The sequence below is a fragment of the Dreissena polymorpha genome, chromosome 3 (assembly GCF_020536995.1).
Source record: "Dreissena polymorpha isolate Duluth1 chromosome 3, UMN_Dpol_1.0, whole genome shotgun sequence".
Classification (NCBI taxonomy): domain Eukaryota; kingdom Metazoa; phylum Mollusca; class Bivalvia; order Myida; family Dreissenidae; genus Dreissena; species Dreissena polymorpha.
The window spans coordinates 100,031,167-100,044,598 of NC_068357.1; the positions used below are offsets into that span (position 1 = coordinate 100,031,167).

General features: G+C 34.9%; 1 protein-coding gene across 1 annotated transcript in view; it reads left to right on the forward strand.

Annotated features, from left to right (window-relative positions):
• The first annotated feature begins 3,627 nt into the window (after nucleotides 1-3,627).
• LOC127870748 (uncharacterized) overlaps nucleotides 3,628-13,432 on the forward strand; it is a 33,911-nt gene continuing 24,106 nt past the window's right edge. Inside the window, exon 1 of the mRNA XM_052413197.1 lies at nucleotides 3,628-4,278. Coding sequence (XP_052269157.1) covers nucleotides 4,228-4,278 — 51 coding nt within the window. The 5' untranslated portion in view covers nucleotides 3,628-4,227. The remainder of the gene's footprint in view (nucleotides 4,279-13,432) is intronic.

The following is a 13,432-nucleotide window of genomic DNA, read 5'->3' on the forward strand; positions in this document are numbered from 1 at the left end:
ATCTACAGGCAATGAACAGAATGTGATCAGATTGTGTCAATCTACAGGCAATGAACAGAATGTGATCAGATTGTGTCAATCTACAGGCAATAAACAGAATGTGATCAGATTGTGCGTATTTTGATATCTGATATGCATTTTCTACTTTTTATGTCGTGTGTGTAATATTTTGCAATTGATGAGGCTGCAGAAGATGTTACATCTGTAATTACGTTTACTTTCGCGAATGCTTTAAATGTCATGTGTAAACTTCGTCACCAGTTATAAACAATAAACACTCTCTATCCACGGACTAATCGCGATGGCCAGAGAAGGAAGACATATTAAACAATAGGACTTACCATCTGTCTGACTTATTACGCATTTCCGGCAGCTTTTTCCCCCACTTCATGCGTTGCTCTACCGCCTTATAACAAATGCAGACACTGGATTGATTTGGAGAGTACGCCCTTGATGATTAATCAATTAAAATAGTTTCACTTGTGCAAAACCGAGTGATTCATTTTAAGTCTATGAATATATTCAGTCATACTTTAAGTTCATCCGCTCGTTAACGGTAAGCAGACGACACCGCTTGTTTATCTAGCGTGTCACTAGAGAAAAGTTTTGCTCATATTTTAATAATGCCATACTTGGGTTGATATGATTTCATTCCGGCTGATTAATCACTCTGATTATAAAATGCCACCACTTAGTCATGGGAATATAAGGTTGATGAAAATCAATTGGCGTATATCGTTTTCACACAAATCTTTACAATGAAAATCAGAATTAAACATGCATGTAAAAACAATATGTTGGTTTAACATGGATGGTGGAACATTTTCTAAACTCAAGTACTTCAAACCTTTCCAGTAGACAAAATCTCGACCGGCTTCCATTTCAAGGCCCACGTGTAATGGTATCAAATTACTTCTTTCTTAAAATGAGGGCATTGTTGTAAACATCTAAGTCTAATCTTTATTTTAGAGAAAAGCTTTTAATACAAAACGCTCAAACAATCTTAACATATTTAGCCAAAACGTTTAATCCGCAAAACCTACAAAATGCGAGTTACAACCAAGGGGGGCAACTCCTTTAAGTTAGTAGTGTGTCCATGTAACTCTGCTCGTATCTGACCTAAATCATATATCATTAAATGTTAGTTTGTCATAATTGACAACTGCTTTATGTAGTCATTATCAAAATAAATACAATAAAGGCATATTTTTACGAGCTTGGGAAGGTATCTAATAGGCGATTATAAAAGGAATAGTCAATCAAATTGTCTTGACCGATAATATATTGGCGAACATGATCAGAAACATGAAACCATCAATAGGTTATTTAGCACTAACATCTCATCTACCGTTTATGCTAAAATACATAATTTACTGTAAGGTTTACGTTTTGCAAGGTGTATTACAGAAGAGATATGTAATGCTAACAGGAGATAAATGTTTTTTCTAGTTATTTTATAAAATACACAATTAATTATGGCTGCAGTAGTTACATAATTCCCTAAAGGAAGAACAATGAGATATATACGATGTATTTACGCAGCTGTGGTCGTATACTGATGTCTATATTAACTATGTTTTAACGACATAATCATTTTGCGTCGGAGTTTTTTTGTCCGCAAAAGCGCTTAAAAGATCCAATTGCCAATCAACGTTACTTACAGGGAATTTTTAAAGGGTCCCAACGGACCGCGTGTCGAATACAACGCGGTTTATGACGATTAAATTCAACCCCCGCGCGATGCGATTTACTTGCTTCGCTTTATCTACGGGTACGCGATTATTATATTCGTTTGTGTAAGACATCTGGGATCGCAAGGTGGTCTAAAAAAACGATTACCACTCCATTTATTAAGGGATTTTATGAAAGTCTCAGGTCACCAAATAAAAGTATTTAGCATTCTGTTGTCCTGTCATACGTTCACAAGGAGCGGGTACAAAGGGGATGGGTGCAGAAGCCCAGCTGTTTCGACCTATATTGTATATTTTGGTTTCTTGACCGTTGCAGTCATTTAGGTCTAGCCATTAATTCATATCTTATTATGCGCAACCTTGCTTTTTGCACTCGGTGAATGTCACTCTGTCTTTCTCATAGCAGTAGATTGAGTCGCGTTCTGTGAAAACCGGGCTTAATCAACGTGCGCGGATTGTCATCCCAGATAAGCCTGTCCAGACACTTTCCGTTTACACTGAATTTTCTTTGAAAAGAGACCTCCTTTAAAGAAACAAAAAGTACCATATACGCGCAAAATGTTGTCCTTGATACGTTTGTGCGGACTGCACACTTAACGCACATTCATTAAGCCCATTTTCCACCAAAACGCTGCTTAATTTCCAATGTAAACTAAGTAAATTAGAAAATAAATAATTTTATAATACACATCATATGCAGTTTCAGATGTTTTAGGATTGGAATTGAGATAAGTGCATGTCTGAGTCTGTGAAGAAAGTCCCTTGTGATACGGCGTTTCATTTATTACTATTCATAAATTTCATTCAGCATGTTCAGTATTTTTCGACGATGAAAAAATGCTTTCCGGTGGACTAAGACATTCCTTAAATCGTTAAATTATGGGAAAAGCACAAAAATGTGTTTGAGAGTAAACATCACATGTTCTCGGAATACTTTTTCATAAGCCAACACATGTTCATGATTGTGAAATTTGATAAATCTTTCATGCCTCATTTTATCTTTATTAGTCATTATACGGCATGTTTGCATTATGGGTATCAGCGATTCGATGCATTTATCGGCATTTAAAACTTCTACTTCAATCATACATCGGTTAACATGTTCCATATGACTACATGTGTAAACGTGTGTAATACTTCGGACTTAATTAAAGTTTATCTTGAAATAAAGATTGCTTTATGCAAGTGATATGAGCTGAAAATATATCCGATGTTTAAATACTTTGAAAATATTCCTTATCAATGGACGATGATAAAGCATGAAATATTTGCTCAAAGACGGAGTAGGTGGCATACAATATGACCGGTAAACAACTAATCAAATAGATCTTTAACCGTTGACGGTAGCTGAGGCTTCGACTTTTACTACGCACACTATAAATAAATGTAATTACGACAATACGTATTTAAATCAAACCATAGCGATGATTAAACAGATGGTCATGATGAATATGATTAATCAGACGACGACGGAAAAGAAGAAGCGCCACACTAAGAATATACTAATGATGATTTTTTTTATCATTACAAGGAAGATAAGGAGAAAGTGAAAAAAAGAAGAAAGACGCAGAAGAACATGATGATCATAATGATGATGATGATGAATACTGCGACGATGTGGAAAAGAAAAACAAATACTTCACGTTTAAAAACACGATGGTAAATATACAAAATACCATGCGAATCTTTCTTAAAATTACGTCAGCGTTATTCAACCCCTTTAATGAATTGCATTCTTGTTGTTAATTCTCCAGGATGTTTTGCTTCATGCAAGATTTCAGTCTAAAACGTCTGTTTTCCTCTAACATCACGATTCATCCCAGGAATTCCGTATAATGATCCACACATCTGGTAGCCAGCTATTTCACGGCAGGAAACTATCTAAAAATAAACTCGTAGTAAAGAATCGTAGTATGCGATCGGTAACACGTAAACCTTGCTCGCAATAACAGCTGATTGAAATGCGATTGGATGAAAACGTTCCGCCTTGCCGGCGATTAGCCAATCGTCTTAATGGAAGGCTGGCTTGAACCCACCGACGTCACAAGGTTATATCCAAATAAGGAAAAAACCTTGAATTAACTCCGAGGCCGTGGTAGAGAATGACAACACGCTTTTTACAAACGTTTAAATACCACGCGATACTCGAAGCGTGTTCGTTCATAGTTGGATAACAGAACTACCTAGATGAGAAATAAAGGTTCATTGTAGTAGCTATAGTGTTGGCGATTAGATGTACATTTAGGTTTAAACCTTGCTTAATAAAGTTTAAGCACAATAAAAACATACGGTGGACGGATTAAATAAAAGTTAAAACACCGCATTCGAATCCAAATTAATCACAAGGAGATATACGTTCATTTTATTGACAAGTTTATCGTTTACTTGATAAACGTCGGTGTGTTAGATGAAAGTGAAAACAATAGCAAGATAAAACTTATATATAACGTTATTGAGTGTTACTTTATTCCTGTGATATTTTAAAGCGAATAAGAGAGTCGTAAATGTTGTGTTGGAGTTAAAAGAAACGAGGACGATGTATACTTCATACTTGTATCAGTTGATCGGCGGGTGGTTATTTGTTGGGGTAAGTACTCTTAGCCTTTGGAATTAGCACGAGATATACTGCAATTAAAACGGAATGTAGTTGTCAAGCATAGGTTCAAGCCCATTATATAAAAACGACAGAAAATACAATACTACCATATAACCCCAGCATGGTATGTGTCTATTTGCATTTGAATTATTTCATAAAAATGCCTTGGTCGGTATAATTTAACGATTATTCAATATCATGATGCTATAAACTTGTTGAGTTACTGCAAATAATAATCAATATGTTTGTGTACAAACAAAATTCAGTTTTGAGAGCTTGTGAATCTATGTAAGTTTGTAATGTTATCTTTAATGATTTACCCATGTGCATGCAGTAAAATAATGTCAAAAAGCAACATTAATGACATTTATCATTTTTACAAAGTTGAAAATAATTGTTGTTTCATTCAACTGGATGCAAATAATGGGCTTTTAAAATGACACATGCATCAACCGTGAACCATTACATACAGAACTTGCTATTAGCTTTGTCCAGAATGAAAATAAAGGCTATATTTGCGGCTATTGGAGTTGCCACTTGTCGAATAGTAAGGCGAGATTTGGCTTAACCTATCGCATACAGTTAGTGTCGTCGCCCATCAAAACCAAAACAGTTCAATTCAAACTTTCGTTGATAAAATAAAGATTCTTTCACGGTCAGTACCCTATTCAAACAAACACAACCGTGGCATTCAGTTGGGGCGCATTGTGGATATAGGTCAGTATTAGGTATACAAACAGTTCGATCTGCCAACCAGTCCCAACGAAAATCGAAGGACAAAGCATGCGATTCAGATTATATTTACGTCTGGATTACGTAAACGTGTAAATAAATTCATTGTTACCGCCGCGATCTCGCATATATCGTGCGTTCACTTGCGAAAATTTATTTATTAAGAATGTCTTAGACGTTGAATTTATTTACAAATTGTGATGTAACAACATTTATCTTTTCAATGTATACTTATGTGCAACCATTTGTTCGTATGTACGTTTAAATCCATCCACCCATCCATCCGATCGTCCGTCCGTTCGTCCGTCCGTCCGTTCGACCGACCAACCGACTGATTAATCAACCAACTAACCAATTACAAACAAGTCCAGTACATGCTATCATTTAATGTGTTGCTGGGAAGTCGTTAGGAAACCTGAGTTAAGTTACGAGAACGCATCAAGCCTTTAACACAATGGCAAAAAGTTGATAATCATTGCATTACCAAAGGTCAGCAAAGGTACCAACTTATTTTCCATCAACACATGCGTCTACTAGCGCCGCGAAGTCAGCGTAATTGAACGCCTGTTACGATAGCAATTAGCCGTTGATAAAGCAGTCAACATTGTATTATAGTATATAATCGAAATTATGTTAGTCGTTATGTCGGTTAAAGGTTAAATATAACGTTTCTCACAAAGGAAAACGCTAACCATATAACGTTTCTCACAAGGGAAAACGCTAACCATAGTAATTTGTGGAGTAATAATGTTAAGTTGTTAGATAAAAACGCACTCTAACGTTATAGCACATTATGTCATATGCTAACGTTTAATTAAATTGAATTTTTGCATTACATGATTAATCTAGCAATCTGCAAAAAATATTTTTTGAGAATATATACATCTATGGGAAATTCAAGTGCTTTAGAATGAATAATTACCAGCATGATGCTTATAATATAAAGTATTTAAATGTCCTTTTTATTATCGCATGCCAGACTTGCGGACATTTATTAAATTTCCTCCGTGTTCGTGATCAGTTGTGGATATGTCATAATGTCACTTTCATATATGCTCAATAAATAAGTTTTGCAATAAAACAAAAAAAAAAATCTTTTTTTTAATCGCGCACTGAAATATTATGTCGATTTTGGAAAGCAATATATAAATACGTATAATATTTAGCAATCCGTTTATATAGGAGAAATTTACTTGATTTAATAATCTTAATGTTTGTTTATTTCACAACGTTTCTATCCAACGCGGTTGCAGACCTGCATCAGCGCATTAAGCCGTGGTGCGATATAGCCATTAATCGAACAGTGGGCTTTGTTTTCTGCAATGTTTACAGAGCCTTCCAAGGTGATCCAGTTTAAAATTAGGTTTACGCAACACATGTTTACCGCAACTGATGCTTAATTATCGTTTAAATAACTTTCGCCCAAGAAAGTCGCACTTGGTACAGATTTTATGAAGCGCCTCTATCCACTCGCATCGTGGTATCGCAAACAAACTGAGAGTTCACAACGTACACCGCACTTTTCCCACATCTTAACATTCAGCTTGTATTGCATACAATAGACGTATCCCGGAATAAGCTAGCTTTTATAAAACTCCACTAATCCGTTGTGCAAACAAAGTTGAGAACTTAATAATGCTTTCAAAATGCATCTCTTATAAATCGCTATTATTTCAATGAAAATACCATTGGTAGATATTATGGGTGAGCGTTGTTTATACTGAGATACTAGTGGGTTTCGGAATATGTTTATTAAAGTATCCTCTTCCAATTGATGTACGGTTCATGAAGACATGTTTACGTCGGAGGTACACTAGAGTCTCTTTGCTACCGTACGCCGCAAACATAGCACACAATCGTCGAGTATTTGCCGAACAGCAATTCGCTGTACCAGTGTTATGCTAACGACTTTATCGTTATCGTTTAACTTAGTCTTCTTGCATTTTTTTTTGAAAGCCTTGACTGCAAATCATTGGTAGCGGCTTCTTTTGAAAACTAATTTCAGTCTTTGATAACAAAATGCTGAACCTGTGTTTGAAACGCAAATGTAAATATTTTGATATTTTTTAAAAAGGGACAAAGAATGAAAAAAAAATCATTATATTATAATACATTCCATTTTAACGGAAGCGACTGCATTGGTATTGTTTTTCAAGTGTTAATGTCTTATGTATTTTATAATTCTTTCAGTTATTACTCTTAGTTTCTTACAGTTTATGTACAAAAAGCGGGTAACAAGATTTTGGGATTTCCGCCGTATTACAATTACCGTAATACGTGTTTTAACATTTAAAATATGGTCATTTTCATGAAACGTAATGATGTTAAGTATCAAACCGATTTAAACTCCTTAAAATTCGCCAACTAGTTTTGATCGTCGGTACTTTTCGGTATAGAGTTCGACTTTCTTTACTCCTCCGTAAAATGTACATTTGATGTGTGTGTACTGAAAAAATACCATTTTAAATCATTGGTATGTGCCTAATTTTAATTATGTCAATTACAGTCAAAATGCTATTAAATGTAAATTCTTTGTAAAACTTGTGCATAGCAGTGTCATTTAAAACACATTACAACCAATTATACCGCCTCTTAAATACCACTTTAGCATACGATCGTCTAGCACATTGTCTGAGCAATTGTGGCATATTTGCACAGTTAAATCACTTGATACCAAAACAAACCTCTCTGATAGCGTTTTGATAGCCAATTTGGCGAATAATAAACGATACAATTGTTGATCATTAAGTCGATTCGTCATGTTCAGATAACGTTGTAATCGATGCAAAATATTTATGTGTCGTAATTTTTACATGAAAGAATGTCTGTTATGTGTCCATTTTCATTGCACGAAAATAGCCCTACCCCTTGCAGCGTGCAGATTGTGCAATGTAAGAGTTAACATGCAAATTTTTAGAAAGGCATTTAACATCTAAGAAAGACATTCAATATTGTCTGATTTAGTGTTTTCCAAACATCAGTTTCGAAATACTTTCTTAATAAACTAAAAACTAGCTAATAAATATAATAATAGATGTTTAAAAATTAATTGTTGTTAGCTTGAGATTTTTACCAGATGGTGAGATATTCTGAAAAATACTAGTACTAGTACTTCTACTTCTACTTCTACTTCTACTACTACTACTACTTCTACTACTACTACTACTACAACATCTACTTCTACTCCTAGTACACTAACAACAACAACAACAACAACTACTACTACTACTACTACTACTACTACTACTACTACTACTACTACTACTACTACTACTACTACTATTACTACTACTACTACTACTACTACTACTACTACTACTACTACTACTACTACTACTACTACTACTACTACTACTACTTCTACTACTTCTACTACTACTACTACTACTACTACTACTACTACTACTACTACTACTACTACTACTACTACTACAACTACTACAACTTCTACTACTACTACTATTACTACTACTACTACTACTACTACTACTACTACTACTACTACTACTTCTACTACTACTACTACTACTACTACTACTACTACTACTACTACTACTACTACTACTACTACTACTACTACTACTACTACAACTACTTCAACTTCTACTACTACTACTATTACTACTACTACTACTACTACTACTACTACTACTACTACTACTACTACTACTACTACTACTACTACTACTACTACTACTACTACTACTACTACTACTACTACTACTACTACTACTACTACTACTACTACTTCTACTACTACTACTACTACTACTGCTACTACTACTACTACTACTACTACTCCTACTACTACTACTACTACTACTTCTACTACTACTACTACTACTACTACTACTACTACTACTACTACTACTACTACTACTACTACTTCTACTACTACTACTACTTCTTCTTCTTCTACTACTACTTCTACTACTTCTTCTTCTTCTACTATTACTACTACTGCTACTTCTTCTTCTTCTACTACTACTACTGCTACTTCTTCTACTACTACTACTACTACTACTACTACTACTACTACTACTACTACTACTACTACTACTACTACTACTACTACTACTACTACTAGTAGTAGTAGTAGTAGTAGTAGTAGTACTTCTACTACTACTGCTACTGCTACTACTACTTCAAATATTACAACTACCACAACCACTTCTACTACTACTACTACTACTAGAACAACTACAATTACTACTACTACTTTTCATCTACTTATATTTCTACTACTATCACCACTGTACCTACAACTACTTATTCTTACGCCAACACTACTTCTTCCACTACTACTACTACTTAAACAACAACTACTACTTCAACTTCTTCTACGAAAACAACAACTAATTTTACTACAACTGCCATTTATACAAATTACCTTTCATCGAAATACAGTTGTATTTCTTAACGTTTAATGCATGATCTCGGATAATACCAAGGGATTATCTTTCGCAAAATTGTTTTTTTTTAAAAGAAAGTGTGGTTTCATGTCACCAAACATCAAACACACCAGTGCGATATTTTGAGGGTAATAGCCCTATCGAATTGTAATCGAACTGATCACAAATTCGATAATTCAGTAGATTTGCGTTAGATCAAAGTCTTTGAAAAGTTGCACTAGACGTCGGTGTGGGAAAGAAGCAAGTGCATACCATTTTATAACTTTTTAATCGTAGTGGTGTTCAGCACATGCTACTTGCATGTTCGTGTATTGCACCGTCGTGCACATCTTGAAAATGCAAGTGATTTATAAATGCATTCATGCAATTCTTACATATCTTTGGAATATCACATATCAAAGGAGTACAGATACATTTATATAATTATAATAACACATCAATTACAGAGCTGCGTGCGTCATATATATTAGGTAGTATGACTTAAAAAATTCCACTATCGCAACCACGACCACCTAAACCACAACCATCACAACAAGTATCGCAATCAGTTCAATATTTATCTATTTGATCAATGGAAATCCAAATCAGTAGTTTGATTTTAGTTTTTTTATTTGGGGGATACTTTGTGTTCATCTATTCATCCTAAATAGACACGGAATATATATTATTATGTTAACGTAAATACAAAACACATCGACAGCAGCATGCAATCTGTATTATTAGAAGTATTAACACTATGACCAATACAAAACAATAAAACAGCAATAAGGAAAACATAAAGCTTGACACTACACAAACTATATATCCGAACGAAACGTTCGTTGGCCGTCGATTGTGCACAATACGACAGTAAAAATAACCATTATACATAAGTAAGACATGTGCGATCCATAAACAATAATAATAACCTGTCGCCGCTGAACGATGTTATTTGATACCGGAGCTGGAAATGCATACATTGCTATGACGCTAAAATTTGTCTCGTATATTAAGTCCCATGGCTTGGCTATAATAAGGCTATTTCAAACATAATTGTCGGAACGCGTTCAAATCAGACGCATGTGATAATTTGACGTGACCTTCGCTAGCAATTATTAACAACTAAAATACAATGTCTTGAGTGAGGTTCTTATTAATATGCATCGCATGTAAGCAGCCATGGTAGTCATTTACAGCACATGCGTTCGTCAGATCTGTTTTCTCTGCAATGTAAGAAGGAAATATAACGATAACTTTAATATGAATTTTGCAAACCGTTTATGAAACACGCTGGTAGTGTTATACGAATAACAAAGAATATCGTTACTTACAAATATATGGGACAAGTAACAAAACATTATTTTCGCATGTGTCTTTTCTTTTGTTTGTTAAATAACATGAATGAGCCAAATCCGGTAATTAATTGATCTTGATTAACGTACCAAAGGCATGTCCTGCAGGTCCGAATACTGACCCCATTCCCTATCCTTTTTTTTTAATGAAAATCGACGAAAATATCAGTTCAATAAAGCCGTATTTTTCAGTGCTCTTATCTGGTACAGTGCTTTTGATTGATGCGTGTGATAATCTTGTAACAGCTTCAAGTTTTACAACTCTAGAAATAATGGCCCTAACTGGACATTCACATCAAAAGACTTGACTTTAAAATGACACCCATACTTTTGTTATTAATGACGAACGGATTTAAGATGTCCGTTAATTAATTTCTTCACAAGTTTGCTTTCCTCATTGTAATAGCTGTCAGCATATATGACTGCGTATTTCACTGATGATATTATTTGTTTAATTTGATCGTATGATAATGTAATTTATTTGTTTCATTAAGAATACAACCTATGAATTTGCAACTTAAACATAAAGAGAAAAGCTTAATTGTATTTGCAGAAGATTGTATGAAATTTACTTATCCATATATGGACATATTGTGCATTTTCTATTCACTTGCAAGTGTTCATAAGACTTCTTTTATTTAAATTGTACAGAAAATGGATGTTGCATGGAATCTTGATGCAACGATTCTTGAAACGAGCCCTGCACACACGGTTCCATAAACGATTGACGCATAATAATCAAGCTGACGAGCAGGCGAAATCAAGTCATCAATCATGACTGTGTTTTAATAAGCGTGCTTATTCAGAAAAAATACTGCGGCACGTCATGTTAGTTATTAACGTGACATCGTTAACGCTCATCTATGAACGGTAAACGTATCGCAGCACGTATATTTAACAGTTGGACGCCGCAAATTGCTCGAATACGACCCACAACTTTCCGCCAACCATCAGCCTTGATTAGACACTCGTTGACTAGTATTGTGACATACTCGTGTGCAGTTTTGTAGGAGCCACAAACAATACAAGTCTCGCGGTATTTCGCGCTATTTCATGTATCTGCGGCGTTTTGTTCCTCTTGGCATATCTGACCCCTCATTATGTTGTGCTGTCAGTGTCATGTTCTGATGTCTTGAACGAGTGAAGTGATAGCGACTGCTGATTCATCAATTACTCGTACTGCAAAAAGTACAGTACTTTTTATTAGAACAAGTTTAACCCATTTATGCGTAAATTGGATCAATTTATTTCCAAAATTAGGGATGTCTAGTATATGTTTTTCTATATTTAGAATATTTCTTACAGAAATTCCTATAAGAAAACAGCGCAGACCCTGATGAGACGCCGCATCATGCGGCGTCTCATCTGGGTCTACGCTGTTTGCCAATGCCTTTTTTTTTATAGACGCTCTAGGCATTAATGGGTTAATCTTAATAATGACCCCAACTTACGTTATTTACTACGGTAAGCGTGCCGTATCGTTTAATGTTTAATTAGATTTTAAGAACATTATGTTATGGAGAAAATGGCGCAATTAGTAAAAACACAAACATCATTACGTTCTTTGCATTAAACATAATACGGATTATGGAATCGGCATTTCGCGTATCTGCGTATTGCGATATGCGATAAGAAAAACATCTTTATTTATAGATTGCAATAAACTTGTACACGCCATCTATTGAAGAATATCATTGATCATAGACTTTTATAAATGCTGCATTCATTCGTGACCTTTTCGGCGCGCTAGCGATGCGCTATTTATATTGTTCGTGACATCTTAATTAAGTACCGAGTTAAATTTTTAATTGATATTAACGCACGTACTTTAGGCATTAATCTATGTGGTTATATATGTAAAAATTACCAAGTGTCAGAATGAATAATCGATAAGATGATCGTGTTGTTTATTTTCATCCTTCAAGCGACCGCGTGATAGCCATTTCCGATTCAGAAGTAGCTTCTTTGTGAGCAAGATCTTACGTTAAGGGTTAAATGTTGAATGTCATAATAAAGGTTTCATGCTTTAAAGTCATTGAGAACCTCTTCATAATTATATCAATGTGAATATCTTGTAGACAATCATTATGTTTTGACGTAATGACAGCATGGTTAACAAGACACAACGCCCACGACAGAAATAAAATAAAATATTTACAACTAAAATAAAATAAAAAATACACAGTGATTTGCTTTATCTCTGCCCTTAGATACGAGTACAAATGTAACTATTTCAATGGGATTGCGATTATCATTTTCCTAATACACAAATGCACGTTACAAAAATAATTTCGAAATTGCTCCGTTGTTATGGCAAGAACGACCAACTTAGTTTGGAAGAAACGCATCAAACATTTAATTCCCGAAGCCTGAGCAATCATTTGTTTGAACATTCAACAAAGTTCGCGTTAAAATGCCTTTCTTCTTCAGTCAATTTTCGAATCGAGTTCGCCAAATTGCTGATTAGCCTAATAGACCGTGTGCTTTTATTTCTTTAAATCAACTTAACCCCGCATCTAAAGCCATCTAGATATGCTAACGCGGACATGCGATCTTCTGACCCCCGCTATCTGTTGTCGCGTGGCCCGGCGATTGAATGAACATCCAACGCCGTAGCCTCGTTGTTGACATCTCATACCAGGCATTCCGCGCATACCGAACGTGCCGGGC